At 38.9% G+C, this 19,607-nt stretch overlaps 1 protein-coding gene across 3 annotated transcripts in view; it reads left to right on the top strand.

The window, feature by feature from the left end:
- The window catches only part of LOC149321753 (histone deacetylase complex subunit SAP30L-like), a 28,730-nt gene extending 9,469 nt beyond the window's left edge, over window positions 1-19,261 (top strand). Inside the window, exons 4-5 of one of the 3 annotated variants that reach the window (XM_089528004.1) lie at window positions 3,294-3,461; window positions 15,562-15,649. In XM_089528004.1, coding sequence (XP_089384130.1) covers window positions 3,294-3,419 — 126 coding nt within the window. In that variant the 3' untranslated portion in view covers window positions 3,420-3,461; window positions 15,562-15,649. Of the gene's footprint in view, window positions 1-3,293; window positions 4,157-15,561 lie in introns of those variants that run through there. The other 2 variants (XM_089528023.1, XM_089528014.1) reach the window with 2 other exon arrangements.
- Window positions 19,262-19,607: the final 346 nt, after the last annotated feature.

Raw genomic sequence — 19,607 nt, 5'->3', positions numbered from 1 at the left:
TGCTTATGAAATTTACAGGTGACACCAAATTAGAAAGAGTAGCTAATACTCCAGAGGACAGGATCAAAATTCAATATGACCTTAATAAATAAGAAAGCTGGGCCAAAGCTAACAAAATGAATTTCAACATGGGGAAATGTAAGGTACTGCACTTAGGGCCGAAAAATGAAATGCATAGATATAGGATGGGGGACACCTGGCTTAAGGAGACTACGTGTGAACGGGATCAAGGAGTCCTAGTAAACCCCAAGTTGAACATGAGTCAACATTGTGAAGGGTCAGCTAAAAAGGCCAATGCGATTTTGGGCTGCATCAATAGAAGTATAGTGTCTAGATCAAGGGAAGTAATAGTGCCACTCTATTCTGCTTTGGTCAGGCCTCACCTGGAATACTGTGTCCAGTTCTGGGCACCACAATTCAAAAAGGATGTTGACAAATTGGAGCATGTCCAGAGGAGGGTGACCAAAATGATGAAGGGTCTGGAAACCATGCCTCATGAGGAAAGGCTTAGGGAGCTGGGTATGTTTAGCCTGGAGAAGAGACAGTTAAGGGGTGATATGATAGCCCCGTTTAAGTATTTGAAGAGGTGTCACATTGAGGATGAAGGAAGCTTGTTTTCTACTGCTCCAGAACAATGGATGGAAGCTCCAGGAAAAGAGATTCCAGCTCAACATTAGGAGGAACATCTTGACAGTAACAGCAGTTCAACAGTGGAACACACTCTCTCTGAGTATGGTGGAGTCTCCTTCGTTGGAGGTCTTTAAACAGAGGCTGGATGGTCATCTGTTGGGGATGCTTTGATAGTGATTTCCTGCATGACAGGGGGTCAGACTGGATGGCCCTTGTGGTCTCTTCCAATTCTATGATTCTGTGATTCCAGAACAGCATAGTAGATTGTGCTGCTGGTAAGAAGGAAAAGTTGCCGTCTCTTGTTGATGGGAACCTCCATTGAATTAGGTTCCTCACATAAATTGAAAGGTAATGTGGGATCTTGGCCAATATCAGGAAACACAAATTTCTTTCAGATCTTTAATAGCTGTACCAAACATCAGCCTATTGTGTAACAACCTATTGAATGATACACTTAGTCCACATTTGCATTCCACTGGCTAAGCTGAGACTTCATCTTTCTCTCTTTGACAAATGGTAAAAAGTACTACTGAAACTACTGCACTCTGAAAGTGGGACAAGGACTCTGAGTGTTTTCATTCTAGTAGCAGAAAGAATATTCACAGTTAATTATTTGTTGGCTGAAAATTTTTCTTCCCAATAGTTGAGAAACCCAACTATTTCAGGGACAGCTATAAAACAGTGAGAATTTTGCCTAGTTTTCTCACAGTATTCACACATCCCAAAGTTTTTGGGGAAATATCCTGCACAGAAATACACTTAGGCCTGTTACAGACAGCCAAAATAAAGCTGCTTCAAGTCACAGTGGAGGTATGGTGTTTCAATGATGCATGCGTCCTAAGAGTCCAGAAGTCACACCAAAGCCACGCTCCAGCCCTAAGAACTGGAGCGTGGCTTTGGTGTGGCTTCTGGACTCTTAGGATGCATGCATCATTGAAACACCATACCTCCACTGTGACTCGAAGCAGCTTTATTTTGGCTGTCTGTAACAGGCCATAGTTTCTTTCCATGATAGTCATGGGGATTTTCTGTTAAACACATTCTTAAATGCAAACACTGTTTCCAGACAGCCACATGTTGTTGTTGTTTTTTGTAAAAGGTTGCCAGTTTTTACCTAGGTCTGACAAGAGCCAGTTATAGGAAGCATATAGCTCCCTTGCTCAAACTTCACTAGCTACCAGTTCATTTCCAGCCACAATTCAAAGTGCTGGTCATGAGCTATAAAGCCCTATGTGGCTTAGGTCCAGACTGTTTGAAAGACCATATCTCCCATCCCAATCTGCAAGTGTTCTAAGATCTTTAGGGAAAGGCTTTCTCTCAGTAGCACCACCATCACAGTCTTGCTTGGTGAGGACACAAGAGAAAAAGCTTTTCCAGTGGCTGCTCCCACCTTTTGAAATGCCCTTTCCTGGAAGGCTAGGGTGGATCTTTCTCTACTTCCCTTTTGCCAACAGGCAAAGACATTTTTATTCAAGCAGTCTTTTAATATATAATCTTTGTCAGGGAGGCTTTGATACAGAGTGTGTGCTCTGTTTATGTTTTTAACCTTTATTTGTTTTAGCAAGATGATTTCAATTGTTTTTAAAAAAAATGTATTGTAAACTTTTAAAACTTATTTGTGAGCTGTCTTAGGTCAGCATATAAATTAGGCAGCATATAAATTAATTAAATAATCATTTTTCATTTCTGTGCAATATATATATTTGGCTCAGGATTGCTGTTTTCTGTGCAAAGAAAACAACAGCAGTTTTGTACAAAAAATATCCATAGCTTCCTAGAAACCTAGATTTTTGTCAGGAAAGATAGGATGCTCAAGCAAAAAGGCCCATTTGTTTTTCTGTGCAGTATAATTCCCCCAAACAGTTTGAAATGTTCAAGTACCTGGTGAGAAATGTGCAGAAATATTTGTTTTCTCTTCATTGGGGAGAAAATTCTGAAAATTACTCATCCTCACTTGCAAGGATGATATACATATTTACATCTCTCTTCCAAACTGATAGCTCCTAGCACTACTAGTCAAAAGATATTGTACAGCAACTCCATCCTTCTCTTCATTGATACTTAGTGATAAGAAAGGAGATGTAAGACATGTGAGGAAAACACAGGAATGCTGGAAAGCAACATTATCTGGACCCCTCAACAATTCTGTGAATGAACCTGAGTGATAACAGTAAGCAAGTAAATGATTCAGTTTGATTCTTGAAAGTCCCTGGCTAGCATTAAAACTTTTGATTCATTCGATGTCCTTGAGGGATATTTTTTTAAATAAAAAATTCTGAAGTTCCTTCAGCAAAAATTATCCTTTTTCCTTCTGGCAGGTCATGGTTTTTATTTTGGTTTTTTTAAACACCATGGAATATCTGTCTGTCTAGCAACTTTATATGATGCACCACTCTTTTGTGGTGTTAAGAGAACCTAACTTCAGTTATCATACACTTTCCACACTGTGAAATCTGGGGAGCTTGATTCTGTGCTGGGAGTCTACATTATATTTTCAGGCTGTGGCTGACCATGGGTAATTGAAATCATAGAAACTGAAACCACAGATAAGGGTGGCCTACTGTATGCTCTAAAGCTTGGTGAGCCAGCTATGCAAAAGTCATAGACTGTGGATCAGCTGCATAATTCAAGGATTCTTAATGTATTTTTCCCCCTCCTTTCAGACGGTAAGCCGCCATTTCAGGAACATCCCAGTGAATGAGAAAGAGACCCTTGCTTATTTCATCTACATGGTAAAAAGTAACAAGAGCAGATTGGATCATAAATCAGAAAGCAGCAAATTAGAATGAAAATTAAATAAACTCTGGACATAAGCAGTTGTGGTATTAAAGGTGCATTATAAATATTTTTAAACTGTTTATAGACTTTTTTTGTAAATTATATTGTGCAATAGAAAGTATATAGAAAAGTTTGGTCCATGGTGTTAAGAGTATACAATTCGGGGTGTGTGTGATGACTTCTGTGGTGTCAAATCCCAACATTTAACTAAGGGATAAAGATCACAGGAAAAACCAAGATGTCAAAGACAAGAACTGTACAGAGGATAGAAATAAATCATTTATGATGTATGTCACATATGAAATGAATTCAGCATTTTGAAATTGGATCATATTGTGTCCAGAGAGTATTTATAGCACAGATCAGGCATAGCACTGGACTTCTGGTTCAAAAAAAATCTTAAATTGTATGTCACTGCTTGTGCACAATATGAGATTACTTGTCTCACATTTTCATGGGTGCTATAGTCTCTAAGCCTTTGTGTCTGTCGGGCAAGAGAGAGTTTTCATAGATGAATAAGCCTAGCTTATCTGCTAATTTCTTTAAGAATACAGTATCTGTTTCATAAATTCACAAGTTAAATTGTTAAAGGATAATTTTTAATGGTGAGTTACTATAATTTTGACATGCTATCTGCTGTTTTTCTAGAGACTGGCATATATATTTTGGTTTGTATTCACCATGATGCTAAAAATGGCTTCATTTAAGTTGCTGTGTGCCTTGATCCATAAATGAAATGCCACATTAAGTCTGGTACTGTTTGGAAGCCATTTGGATGTAGGTTCAATCTAAGTTTACAAAGGTATATATCCATTCGACAAACAGTATTAATGGCCTATTTGATCCTCTGAGATTTGAGTGCATGATATACATTGCAGTGCATATGCATACAGCATCACCATACTTTTCAGTGCAGAGGTAGCATTGTGACTTAAAGATAGCCTCAAATTTGTGGCCTACCAGGTTTAACTTTTCAGGTGCTGCTGCCCATTTTTTGTAATCCCAGCTGGACATGGTTGACAAGTTTTTGACCCCTTTTTGAGCTGTTAAAACAGTCCCAAGTTACTCAGGCCTGGTCTAAAATAAAACTTTACTGAAACAACAGAATTGTGATACTATTTGTTGATGCTGTTGTATTTTATTCACAGTGAATATTGAAACTAATACAACATCACAGTCCTTAACTTTGCTTTTAAAAACTGCAGTCTAAGTACCACTGAAATAAATTAAACTTGCCTCCAAATAAAAGGTGTCTGGTGTTGTGTAAGATACCAAGATGCCTGCTCCAAAGATGATTTCTCAAATACTATGATGATATTATGCTTTGGTGAATTACTCTATGGGAAGATTCTGCTTAAGTGATACTGTGTGTATTTATTATGCAGGAGTGTAGGGAGGAAGTTTTAACATCTTCACTTGTTTCTAATTCTAACAGAGTATGTGGAAGCCTACAATTTGTCTCAAAGATTATGAATTCATATACAACAGTGTATTTGTTTATTTCTCTGGCAAACAGATGTTCAAGAAACATCAGCTTGTGTCATGTGTGGATATTTTTCCAGTTAATTGGATACAACTGTACTTTTAAGGATGGATATTTCCTGGCAAGATATGTCCTGTTAGTAGATCATAGGATATGTATATTTAATGCATCTTGTTTAAACACATGTATGACTGTGTAATTGGAAACAATGCTAAAATACTTCAGTTTGCTACTTTACATTTTAAAATTTGCTAAATGGTTTCAGATTGAACTACGTAGACATAAATTCAGTTCAATAATCTTTACAGGTGAAATGGTCTTTGGCTAATTTTGGCTTCATAAGATTCATCTTGTGCAGCTTGGTGGTCATGGCACAATTTCTCTAAGATAAGCATCCTCTGCCCCATTTCTAGACCAAAAATATAAACTTTTGTGCACTGGGGCTTATTTTTGCAAATAACTGCAAAGTTTCAGAATGAATCTAGAGAAGATACACATGGCTTGTGTACAGAAAAATAACTGGAGAGTTTCAAAAATACAAATGGATTGTCTACAGAAAACTACAGAGCAAATGCTTTCTTTTAAGGAGCTGCTTTCTAGGTCAAATCAAGGAACCTTTTCCCCCAAATGAATGAACTAGTGAAAAATTCTTACACAAGCAAATCAATGCTTTCAAAGTGAAGAGGATTACAGATCTCAGCATCAGATTTGAGAAATTGTAGGTGTCATAATTTGTGAGTCTTATTGCCTTTTATAAACATCTGTATATGCCTTATACTCAGCTAGACCAACAAATGTTGAGCAAATGTCTTCGTATCCAGGGTGGACCATTCTTGTGGCTTATTATGTTAGAAACAGATCCTATTAACAGCAATATCTATATTCAGGGAGAAGTCTGTGATTCTTGAACATCTTGTTTTGAATCACCCAAAACACCATAATGCAGTTGTTTAATATAATGGCAAATTATGCTGCATGCCATTTAAGGAAACTTTCTATTTCTTGTGGTTTTAATAAAACCTTCATCGGCACTTTTGAGCTTCAAAGATATGAATCCTTAGGCAATGACTAAAATTAGTAGAATATATAAGAACAGCGTCACATTGACAGAGTTCATTAAGACGTGGGTTGTATTCTTGTCAGATGTAAACTTTACATGCAGTTTAAGCTGTTCAGCAATGAACCTCAGCCTGGGAGTGACTCTTTTAACACTTAGGGCTTACCACATCTATACTGAATGAAACCATTCCAAACCAAAATATTTGTTTGAAGCCATCATACTCATCTAAGAACCCAATTAACCCTACTAGAAGGGCCATAAATTGTTTTACTGGGCTTTGCATCAGAGCCGAAGATCTTACTGTGGCACATCTTCTATGAGGTTGACTTCATCAAAGATGGTGATCCTCAGTGTGTTAATTATTGTACTTGTAGAAATAGTAGTAGTAACAGTAATAGCACAAGAATTTTTGTTCATCCCTTGAACTGAATGAAGAAAAGAGCAAAGGGAAGGGGAATGTGCAATGACATTTACAATAATGGAATGACATGTTTATGAAGATACAGTACAGTTGATAGAACCATCAGGCCCTGTTCACCTTCCAAGTGTGTCTTTGCATTGTAAATATTGCATATTGAATGTCTACATTATATTTCAGATATTGTCTTGCAAGGAATGTTATAATTCAGAAGGGACAGTCTTGATATTCTTGCAGAACCCTTGAGTTGAGTCACAAAGCTAAACCAAACAGTTTGTTTTTTGCCACCTGAAAGATTTGTCAGTAAAAACTTCCTGGGTAGGCAAGCAAAAAATCTTAAAGCCAAAATAACACATGGCAAGAGTTTAGTTCCCCCCCCCCCCATGCTTTGAAAGCAGAATAAAAAGATCCATGAGCAAAGTAGAACCCAGAAATGTAGCTGTTGGTGATTTGTCTAAGAGAGGACTTAATGAACAGTATTCTAAATTTTGTAATAAGTAGATTAGCCAAATACAAATATTGGGAGAGGGACAGGAAAACCTTGCACTTTACCTTATATTGATAAAACATAATGTAAATAATATTGAAACTCTTTGATGTGATTGGGGTGTTTGCTTTAGGGGCAAAACATACAGCCTGCTGGGAGCGGCCAGAGGCTCTTCCAGTCACGATTGCGCCACAATGACCACATGGCCTTCTTCCAAAGTGGGCTACTGCCACAGTCCCAAGTCAGCCACCGCCAGGGGCCTGATTTAATCAGCTCCTTTTTCCGGCAGCTTAAAACCATCTTTGGTAGCCTCATAGTGGCTTCTGGCCACTTTTGGGGCATTCATAAACGCCATGCCCTAAAGGCAGCCAGAAGCTGCTTCTTTTGGCCTGTGCATTTCTGGCCTTGGAAGGCAAATCTCTGGTGCATTTGTTGTCACTTCACCCTGTACAATGAAATGAGAGATTGACAAATCTTTTAAGAAAAACATTTCACCACTCCCAAAACTTAATAAAGGACCTTTACAGTGATAAAGCAGAATATCACCACTCACGCTTGTGATAACCCACATGCTTTTTTGTGATTCTGTGTATCTGTTGTTGTTTTTTTAAATATCATCAATAATGCTACAGGGTAACCTCTGCTCTCCTATAAAATTCTCATTTATCAATTGTTTTATTAGATGTTAAATTTTAAATGTTTGTGGAGGGGAAGGGGATTATGCCTTAAACTCAGAGTTTCAATTAAATATGTTGTATGAAATAATTTAGCAATAGTTTTATGCCCCCCCCCCCCCCCCATCTTTCGATCATAGGCTTATGGAGCTTGTCTCTTACTATGTTGCCTTCATCCGCTCTATCTTGTCTTCCTGCACACTACAAAAATACATTTTTATGCCCCTTTGATTTATAACAGGCTTACTAGAAAAAAACAACTTTCTTTTGCCTTCAGTCTGGTGGGTCTTTATGTGTTGTACTGATCTTTATGACAAATGTTTTCGGTAAACTTGTATCTTTAATTATGGATTATAACTGTATAAACTTAAAGCAATCTAGTAATTTATAGTGGAACTATAGAGTTCTTTTCTCTAATGTATAGTGTATCCTTCCTTCCACTCTGTTACACTTAAAACTCTGTACTGTTGGATAAAGATGTAAATGCTTGAGATTCCTTTCTAATAAATGATCACCTGAGCAGCCATATACAGTTGCTTCTTTCTCATAATACGTTTTATAGTACAGGGGCATCCAAATTGAATAAGAGTAATAGAGCAGGAAATATCAGAGGCATAATATGAATTATGTCAATTTCAGATGCTGTAATTTACTACGCATTGCCTTTTTATTTCTAATAAATTATTAAATCAATATAGATTTATTGGACCAAAAACCCGCCCATACTCAAGTTGCTTCCCAATATTCCAAACTACAAAATGAATTGAGCAAATTATTGTGCCTTGTCACTTGAGTGTCAGACATCCAGGTCAAAGAGTGAGCAGATAAACTGGATAACCATAAATCCAATAATCTGATGATATAGAGGCTAGGAGTGGATAGCCTCCTTTAGTGGCAAATTGCACAGAATAGGCAGATCATCTAGGAGATCTTTTCGCATGAAATTACTTTGGCTCTCTGTCACCTAGGTGTCATCTCTTAGCATGACTTGCACTTCCCTTTTCTGAATTGGCAGTGAATGATCTGCAAGATCTAAAGTCTTGGTTGAATCCCTTTGTGGTGCCTGACAACAGAATACCAGTGTGGTGGTGTGACAAGTATAAGAGGAGATCTGTGCAGCTCACTCGGAAGAAAGTTTTTTGTGGCTTTTTCGGGTTATGTGGCCATGTTCTAGAAGAGTTTGTTTCATCAACATCTGTGGCTGGCATCTTCAGAGAATGCTGGCATGGAAGTGAGTGGGGTATATACATATTGTGAGACCCTGGGTTGGGAGGAGTGATTTCCATGTTAATCTGTGTATTGTTCTGTTGTTGAATGGCAAGACCTCAGGGTGGGAGGATATGCAAAGAGGATTTGTGTCTGTTGAATTAGAGATCTATGGTCTGCTAGGAAACCCTGATCCTGGGTGGTTTTCATTTCCATTTGCTGGGTTTTGATTTTAGTGTTTTTCAGGACTGGTAGCTAAACTTTGCCAACCAACCTGTTGAAGTTGTTCAGATGCTTGTGGAATTAAATGGCTTCCCTGTGTATTCCAACCTGATAGTTGTTGGCATGGTCCAGAATTTTCAGGGTTCTCAAACAGCATCTTATACCCAAGTTGGTTTATAATATGTTCTGCTACTGCTGATTTTTCTGGTTGACCCAGTCTGCAGTGTCTCTTATGTTCCCTGACTCATGTTTGAACATTGTGTTTGGTAGTCCCTATGTAGACCTGCTTGCAGCTGCACGGCATGCAGTAAATTCCTTCAACCGTGAGAGGATCTCTCCTCTCCTTCGCTGAGCACAGCATCCGCTGGATCTTCCTGGTTGGTCTGTAAACCATTTGGAGGTTGTGCTTCCTCACCACTTTCCTTATTCTGTCTGTGACTCCCCCAGCATATGGTAAAAATACCTTCCTCCTGGGTGGTTCTTTGTCTTCCCTCCTCTGGGTTTTTCTGGGTTTGGCAGCCCATCCGATGGAATAGCTGGAATAACCATTAGCCTGTAGAGCCCATTCTAGGTGCTTCAGTTCATCTTCCAGGAACTGGGGTTCACAGATCCTTTTTGCCTGGTCTACCAATGTTTTTATTGTGCTTCTTTTTTGATGGTTGAAGTTCTTGTGCAGGTATCTGTCTCTGTGTGTACGTTTTCTGTATACTGTGTGGCGTAAACATTGCTTCGGTTTGCAGATAGCCAGCATATCCAAGAATGGAAATGTTTCCTCCTTTTCTTTTTTTCTTGTGAATTGGATGTTAGGGTGGATGTTGTTCAGATGGTTCAGAATCTTCTTCTCAGTCAGATCTTCTTCGCCATGGCTCCAAATGGTGAAAGTGTCATCCACATATTGGAACCATTTTGTGGGCTTTTTTGATGCTGTTTCCAGGGCTTGCTGTTCAAAGTGTTCCATGTAAAAGTTTGCTATCAGAGGGCTTCCCATTGCTACCCCATCTCTCTGCTCATAGAATTCATTGTCCCACTGGAAGTAGCTTGTGGTCAGACAATGTTTGAACAGGACTGTGATGTCCTCTGGAAAATACGTCCTCCGGACGAGTGCCATGGTGACCATTATGGGGACTTTAGTGAACAAGAAGACCACATCAAAGCTGATTAGTATGTCTCCGGGTTTAAATTGTTGATTTTTCCTATGAAGTGAGCTGAGTCCTTGATGTAGTAGGGAGTTTGCCTTATATGGGTTTGCAATTGTGTGGCCAGAAACTTGGCCAAGCCGTATGTGGGGGATCCAGTGGCACTCACTATGGGTCAGAATGGCAGACTTGAGATTATCACTTTCAGCTCAGTCATAATTGCAGGACTGTGAAGTTAAAATTAAAGAAGGGAGCAAGAGCATTTTTTGTTGCCTTGAGAGTCTTGGAGTAAATGCAGAATACAAACATGCAAACATAAATTATATAACAATCTAATAACATTTTGGCATAGAATGTGGCTATATTCCTGAATAAATCCTTTCTCCATTTGTTCTAGCAATATACTTTTTAATGTGTCATCACAAGCTACCATTGAAACTTTATTTTAGTCTTGGGACAGGTGATTAGCAATATTTTGATACCAAGGCAGAAGGTATGGGCAGAAAGCGTCTTCATAGCTATCTTTTCATAATAGTTAACATCTCAGTTGCAAGAAACCATTATAAATATAGGGAACTCGAATCTTGTCTCCCTAAGCTGAAAACAATACAAAGACTGAATTGTAGTATAAAATAAATACTTGTAATACCCTTCATTCAGATTATGACCTTGATCCTTTCAGTCTTCGTGGTCTCTTCATTGTTAATGATCAAATGCTACAGTCTTTCATCAAAAACTGTTAATGTTAAGTCAATCCCCCTGACAGTTTTTTATAATGAAGCTTGATGCACCCATATAATGCTAGCTACTGTTTTCATGTTAGCTACCATAGCTTTATTACCTGATTGTAGTGGTCCACTTGGTTGCTTATCCTTCAATTGTTCTTCAATGACATGCATGCCCTGTACAGCTTACAGAAAGAACAGGAAATAAAATAGAAAATGCATTCAGAAAGCGTTCCTTAAATAAAAGCATCAAACAGTGGGTTGGATTCAGCTTCTCCTTTACTGGCAGGAAAATTCCTTGATTTGCTCTCCGATGAGCACCTTCCCTTCTTGTTCCCCAACCCTCTGGATCAGATTTGGGGTGTAGAATACACAGGAAATTCACAAAGATTGTCCTCATTCCATAAGTAGTATTTCTGTTGGATCAGTGGTTCCTTGTGGATGGGAGGAACCTTTCTGTCTTCAGGAGGCAGATTCTGAATTTGATCCAAACCCCTTCCTGCCAGTTCAGGCTTTTGTCTACCAAAAATTGAATAGGGAGTAGGTCAAGGGCTCTCCATACAGAAGGAATGCAGTAAAATGAGGCCATGTCTGGAAAGACCTTGGGTCTCATATCTGGCGATCTTGAAGGCAAAGATAGAATGGAGCATAACTTCAGATGATAACTGAAGCACATACATTCTGCATGTAACTGACTGGCAATCCTGGCCCTAAAGGAAGAACAAATGCTTCAACCTAGCTAAAAACAATAGCCAATGCTGCTGGTACAATATTAGTTATGTACTATGTGCAGTGTTTTATAGGTCTGAAACACACTGCAGAAATCATCTAGTTTGAGACCGCTTTAACTGCCCTGGCTCAATGCTAGGTTTTCTGGGTAGTTTACTACAAGGGTTTTCTGGGTAGTTTACTACACATTTAACCTTCACTGTCAGAGAGCTCTAGTGCCACAATAAACTACAATTCCCAGGATTCCCTAGCACTGAGCCAGGACTGTTAAAGTGGTCTCAAACTGGATTATTTCTGCAGTTTGTTTTGGACCACGATTAAACATAAATGTGTTTGTATTCTCCAAATTAGACTGAATTCTCAGTGAAATAATCTTAGGCATTGTGCTCACAGCTGAGACTTCACATTGCAAAGGTGGGCATTGGGCAACCACAGAGGGCCTGAGTCCATTTCTTATCACTGCAGACCTAAAAGGGGCTGTACCTTCCACTTTTGGTTTCTGAAAAACTGCTTTGGGGACAAAGTATATATGTGGGGCATGCCTTATTTTGGCTGAAAATCACACCCTCTGGAAGTTTCTGGAGAAGCAATTCTCATTTTTTTTAATAGATTAAACATCTATAAAATGGGAGGTTCTTGGAGCCACAAAAAACACTTTGGCAAACAACTCAATCCCCATTTCTGCCACAGTGTAATTAATATATGTTAGAATCCAAAGTCATCCTGGGAAGCATCTGATTACCTAACCATCTAACCAAGAAGCACATCTTGATTTGTACACTGTTGATCTTGCCTTGCAGCAGTTCTCTATACCTTTCAGGCATGTTTATATTAAGCACTTTCACACTGTACAATTGTACTGTTATGATTCCACTTTAACTGTCATGGCAACAACCTATGGTATTCTAGGATTAGGAATTTAAAGGGTGGGCAGGATTTAGAATCCTCTGCCAGGGAGCTCTTCTGGTGCCATTGACCAAACTACAGACCCTAGACTTCCATAGGATGTTGCTATGGCAGTTAAAGTGGAATCATAAGTAGACTTTTATTTGGTGTTGTTTTATATGGTTTGTGTTTAACTGGTTGTAATTTTTTTGACAGTTTAATTGCTTTTTAACTTCTGTATGATGTAAAATTTTAACGACATTGTTTTAAGTGCTGTAAACTGCCTTGAGTCTTAGTGGAAAAAAAGCAGGATATAAATAAATATAATAATAGTAATAATCAGAGGTAGTAACCCTTAGTGCAGTTATTTAGGGTGAGTGGGTTGTTGTCTGCTCCTTAATCACTCTAAGGGGTGATGGAGATGGAGAGATCCAGATTTAAATCCATCTTCAACCATAAATCTTAGTGTGTCAACTTGGTCACTGTCACCTTAGCCTACTCTATAGACTTTTGAAACAGCTTTTAAAGCATAGTAGAGGGCTTCTTGGTGAAGGACAGGAATAAAATATAATAAAGTTTATTTGCTTTCCTTCAGTATGTATTGCAAGATTGGTATTTCCACACAGAAATCTAAAAATGAAAGCCAGCTAAAAAAATCTTGCCAGTGTATGTACCATATATCTTTTACAAAGAACCATGAGCAAAGGATGAGAGACAAGGACTAGGAAAAAAAAGAGAGACTAACATTAACTGGTTTTATTTTCTACCTGTGGTGACAAGACTATGAGGTTAGTATGAGATACCAATTCCCAGACATGAAATTATTTAAGTCATGGTGCTGCCACATACCTTTATTTCTCTCCCTCCCTTCCTCATTTGTATGCTTCAAGAGACGAACAAGGCTACTTCTTTTAAAACTACCACGGTCAATTGGATATGACCATTTTGCATTGCCACTAAAAATCATTCTACATGGGTAGTGCAATTTATACCCACATATGTCCTAACAAGACACTAGCATATAGCTCCTTCAGCTTTCTCAGTATATGTCCCCGAAAACCTTGGAATTCTGTTCTGCATTTAGATGAGGCAAAAATGCTCTGCAAGTGTACTATTTTGCCATTACTGTATCAGTGGAGCTACTTTCTTAAAAGCAACATGGAAACTTAAAAACAAGTCTAAGATACAATGATAAAATGGGTTAGACATATAGAGGAAGAGATTGATCTGGACAGTTGGACTTATTCTAGGAACAAGACCTATAAATTTACATGCCCACAAAATTTAAGAGAAAATTATTTGAAAATGGCACAGATATGGTATATGAAATCTCAAAGTATAGCTAAGTTTGGTAAATAAAAAAAAATTGTTGAAAATGTATGAAAGCCAAAGGAACTTGGTTTCATGTGTGGTGGATTTGTCCTAAGTTAGGAAATACTGGGGGGAAAGCCATAGTCAAATACACAGGATGTTAAAAATTACAGTAGTTATCAAATGAAACCAGAGATCTGCTCATTAAACATGATAAATAAGATCTCAAAAAATGAAGAGCAAAAGCACAGGAAAGCGCTTTTGTATATCATTACCAATGCCAGAATTTTGTTGGCACAAAAATAGAAAACATCACAATTATAGAAGAATGGTCTCTAAAGCTAATGGAAATTAGGTAAGCTGTGTTTGTAAATCATAAATCAAATGAAATTATAGAAAAAGATTGGGCTTTGTTAATAGAGTAGTATGAAAAGGTGTGGAAAAGGTTTATAAAATAAAACAGAATGAAATAATATCTTTAGAGCATTGCTAGTAACTATATATATATATATATATATATATATATATATATATTCTCTCCAGTTCTTGAAATGGCTGGGTGACAGCTGCAGTTGTCAACCCACACTAATATCCAGAGAACTATTCTGGAGCACTCATCTGAATCTGTGTCTGTTTTCTTCAGGTCCTTCCTGTATGCTTTTTGACCGTAGGGGGGCAGTATCATCTAAGCAATACAACTGGTCTGCCTATGCAATCTTTCTCTCTCTCTCTGTCTCTCTCTCTCTCTCTCTCTCTCACACACACACACACTCTTGCTGATTGGGTGAAAAACATGCTCCACAGATGTTAGAAGGATCACAGCCATTTTCCTGTCACAAATGGAACTCTTTTCTCTCAGAGTGGTTGTACTTGTCAGATACCGGAAGTAGGATTATGCAGTATTAAAGGATATGGATGTAAAAGATTGACTATGTTTTAATGGTCTGGCTGAGAATGAAATGGAACATTTACAGTGGATTGGATCCCCAAAGAAGTCATTTTTCCACTGTTTCCATGATGTGTGATAAAAACCAGGCTTTGGGTTTTTCTCAGCATCCTTATTGCAAAGGACAGATTGGAGGATAGCGGAGAGTGTAAACTGGAATTTAATGAGGAGGGAGGTTTCTGCAAGCAATCTTTTACCTGCTTGAGTCTATAATATAATAGCTGAGATTTAAATTTTTAATTCAGTGGTTATAATAGCCCTTTCCCACGATGCAATTATAGTGCTGTAATTCCACTTTAACTGCCAAATCTTGGGGTTTGTTGTTTGGGGAGAAGCTAGAGGAGTGCCTTCCCAAACTGCCCTGCCCTACACTACAAATCCCAGGATTGCAAGGAATGCAACAATAGCAGTTAAAATAGTATCATAGTACTACAGTTGTGTTGTATGAAAGGGTGCAAGGAATGACTACTGAGTTTTTCTAGCATATTAATTCAAGAGCTAAGCTGAGTTCACATCTACAGTATTTGAAAAGAAGATTGGTTTTGCCCAGGCTATTCTAAACCCCCTGTTTTTTTCCAAGGTGGGGAGATTCTCTCCAGATATGTTATCTAGTTTCCCCTGACCCATGCTGGGTCTCCCGTCCTGGGGAAGCTTGGCTGACTCCTCCTTGCTCTCCTTCTGTCAGCAACAGGCTGTTTCAACAGGTTTTTAGGAACTCACTGCAAGAGCTTTTAAGAATGTGCTGTTTATTAATTTTTGTCTTTCCTCTTTCTAATGGATTCGTTTTAAATGGTTTTAATTTTATAGTTTAATCACATTTTAACAATGAGTTTCTATATGTTTTTACTTTTGTATGTGTTTTTCCCACCAGTGGTGTTACCTGTTCTTGGTGGTGGGATTGTGTGCTCCTGTGAGACAAGAGGCTCTGATGACAACAGTGCTGTAGGGTCTTCCAGGTCAGACGGTATTTAGCTGAGGAGCCAGACTAAATATACCAAACAGCTACTGGACAGCAGCAATAGTGGCGGGTGACACTGATAGAAGATCTCTCAGAGACAATGACTGTGCACCATAGCTGACACCTGTTACTACTGGGCAGAAGGAGGAAAGGAATGTCTTTTGAATGTCTTTTACCACAAAAATCCTATGATGAGACAATCCAAAATATGCCAGAAGATGAGATTCTCATGTTGGATGGCACAACAAATATATACTAATACTAATAAATAAATGAATAAATAAATACATAAATCTTTTATTTATATCCCACCTCTCTGTCGATGACAATCGAGGCGGTTTACAAGTTAAAACTTACATACAATCTCATATCCCCAATCCCACCCTCCCCTTAAAAGATCAATTAAACCTTAACAATTTAAAATCATACATTAAAAACAACATCAGTATCAACATCAACAATCAGGCAATAAACTGTAGCGAATTCAAAGATGTAAGATGGTTCAAGTTGGTGGCTGGGTTTTCTATTTCTATCTGTCTTGACGGCTTTTTTAAAGCTGTCTAGACTGGTAATGTGATGGATCTCTTCCGGCAGGCCGTTCCATAATCTGGAAGCAGTTGACGAAAAGGTCCTCTGGGTGGTTGCGATTACTTAGTTTTTATAGGTTGTACTGTAATAGATTCCTCTCAGAGGACCTGAGTGTGCAGGGTGGATTGTACGGAAGGAGGTGGTCTCAAAGATAGGTTGGACCCAAGCCATTTAGGGCTTTAAAGGTAATAACCAACACCTTGTACTGCACCCGGAAACTAATAGACAACCAGTGAAGCGATTTTAGAATAGGTGTTATCCGATCGCTTCTGGTTTTACCAGTAATCAACCTGGCTGTCATGTTCTGAAGTAATTGAAGTTTCCAAACTAAGCACAAGGGTAGTCCCATGTAGAGCTCATTACAGAAATTGAGTTGTGAGGTTACCAGCGCATGCACTACAGTTTCTAGGTCCACCACGTCCAGGAAAGGATGCAGCTGGCGTATCAGCCGAAGCTGATAACAGGCGCTCCTGGCCATTGCATTTACTTGATTTGTCAACTGGAGCGACGAATCTAGGAGCACCCCCACACTGCGAACACAGTCCTTTGAGGAGAGTGTGACTGCATCTAGGACTGGAGGTTGTATCACAATACCTGGATTAGGGGCTCCTATTGTAAGTACAGTCAGCCCTCCCCATAGGTGGGCTTGCCTTCCGCGGCTTTGAGCTGTTAATCATCCTGTTAATAATTGAAATGCAAAAATAGGAAATGGAGTACAACCAAAGACCAGGAAAATTTGGCCAAGGGTCAAGAAATAAAGTAAATGAATGAACTGGAGTGGTAAGGCTCTTCTAGACCATTTCCCAGACCATTTGCAAGTGCCCAATCTATCTTGACATTGAGAATGGTGACATGCCTTTGCTGAGCCTGAAGAACAATTCTTGAGGCAAAAGTGTCTCTATGGCTTGTTGTTTTCCATAGTGAGGATTTCCCCTATTGGGTGTTTGGTTTTCCCAACAGCTTATCACTGTACAACATTTTGCAATTGTGGGAGGATCTGAAATTACAGAATGGAAGTGTCAGTCTAGCCAGGTGTCTAGGATGGAGATCCCAATAGCCCTATGTGTGGGAAAGGGTAGAAGCAGGAAAAGCAAGCAACACATTGCAGTGATTTTATTTGAAAGACCTGAGTGCCTGTAAGGCTGGCCTAGGATCAAAGGCCCTCCTGGCTGTAAATCTTTCACCTGTGACTGTTACTTACTGGAGCTTGTGGCCATTATGTTGAGGTCGGGTCCAGGTCAGGATTTCTCCTGTCTCTTCAGTCCCCAAACTCAGAAACATCCTCCATATCTTTGACGCCATCTTGACATAAAAAACAAATTATGGCCCAATTACTCTCCCTGAAGGAGCCATCCAAAGGGCTGAGGGGGGCACCTTAAATGACAAGAATTGTCAGGCGCTTCTTGAAGAAAATGTAAGCAAGAAAATGGAGAGGAAAACTGCAGCAGTGCCAATGCCTCTTAGTACAAGTTCTGATCCATAAACATTCCCACTAAAAGGCCTACTGCCTTATTGTCTTAATGTCTAATCACAAAAAAACAGAAGTGAGCCATTGGTTTTCTTCAAAGCTCAAGAGTGATTATTTGCTGAAGACTTTTTGTTTTTTGACAGAGAAATATGGGCCTCACTTCTGCTGTTGCCCACCAGAGCATCACAAAGCAAAGAGAACAAACCCAAGCACCCTCCCCAAACTGGTCACTGTAAAGTTTTGTTTTCTTGTGCTTGTACTTAATTTGAGGGAAGCACAAGTTTTGCATACAGAATGTCTCAAACGCAGTCCCTAGCATCCTCAGTTAAAAGGAATCAGGCAGCAGGTGATGAAACAGGCCTCAACCTATGAACCTGGACTACAACTACGACTTAAAATGCTGAGCTAGACTGCATCTGCACCTTGGAAATAATGCAGTTTGATACCACTTTAACTGCCATGGCACAATGCTGTGGAATCCTGGGATTTGTAGTTTGTTGTGGTACCAGAGCTCTCTGACAAGGCTAAATAGCTCACAAAACTACAAATCCCAGAACTCTATAGTATTTTTTTTAATGGTGTATGAGGGGAAAAAAGTCTTGGTGGTACCTGATTCAGTGGCTAATTTACATATGTCAATAACCAGAGTTCCCACAAAGTTTTGGCCTGATGTGACATACTGTATTCTTGTTCCCAATGTTACGATGCAGTATTCCAAGAACTCCTAGACATCAGGACACTTCAGTCCCCAAGGGATGCAGCAGATCCATATGGCCCCTTCAGCTGCTTCAGTGTTCCCCAAACTCTGATATTGCAGCTGGAGGTCAGAGGAATTATTTCAGAAAAGATACTCACACTGGCCCATCAATAGTTCCATTGCATGCCTATGAGGACACAAAGCATACTCCAGCCCAGCTATCGTTAAGTTCACCATAACACACTTCACCTTATCTGTCACTTCCATGCTATGACATTCTGTCAGGGTCTTAGTTTCCCTGTCCCTAAACTCTATGCAGACAACCTTTTCTTGTATGTAACAGAAAGTCTTCAGGCACAGGTCTGGCTATGTTTGGTAAGCCATATTTGGAAAATAAGAATAAATTATAAATGTGAACCCAGTTGGTTTAGTGGTTAGAATATCACAATAGCAGCTGGAAGACCTGGTTCCAAATTCTTGCTCACACATGAAGCTTGGTGGCCATTCTTGCCTCAGTCTGCATGATGGAACAAGAAAGAAAGAAAGAAAGAATCATTTAATTGCATTTTATTAAATTATTTTGATACAACGATTACTTTAATTCCATTTTAATGTTCACCTTTTGTGTGTGTTTTAGTTGTATTGCTCTCCTGAAATTGTATGCTGCTATGAGTCCCCAATTTTGGGACTTAAATAAATAAATAAATAAATAATATTGGTTTCACCTTTGCCTAACTAAGAACAGTGGGCCTTAGTTAGGAATGAATGTGCTGAAATCTGTGCTGTGTTGTTCTTTCATGGCAAGCCCTCATATTGACCCTTGTCACTGTTCGCAAGCCAGCAAAATCAGAAATAAATGAAATACCAAATTTTATTATTTCCTTTACTGAAGTCTTCTTTCTTTGAAGATGCTGGATTTTGTTTGTGAGGTGATGTTTTTGGTTTGATTGTGTTTTTTAAACCTTACTTTTCTTTTACTATCTGAATATGTCATTACTTCATTGTATAGTTTGTCTTTATGTTGCCTCGTAAATTGTACACACACACACATATGCATGCATGTATTCTGAATTGTTCATTGGTTTTGGGAAACTTCATGGGATGCAACCATACAAGAAAGTAATATTTTTAAATGGCATACCACAGGATAGACACACATGCGCGCACCACAGCCACAACCACCAGGAAGAGGAGTAGGAGGGGAAA

The sequence above is a fragment of the Sceloporus occidentalis genome, unplaced genomic scaffold, assembly GCF_023333645.1.
Source record: "Sceloporus occidentalis isolate IW3139 unplaced genomic scaffold, rSceOcc1.0.p SCAF_1, whole genome shotgun sequence".
NCBI lineage: Eukaryota > Metazoa > Chordata > Lepidosauria > Squamata > Phrynosomatidae > Sceloporus > Sceloporus occidentalis.
Note: the sequence above shows the minus strand (reverse complement) of the source record. Positions and strands in the feature narration are given on the sequence as shown.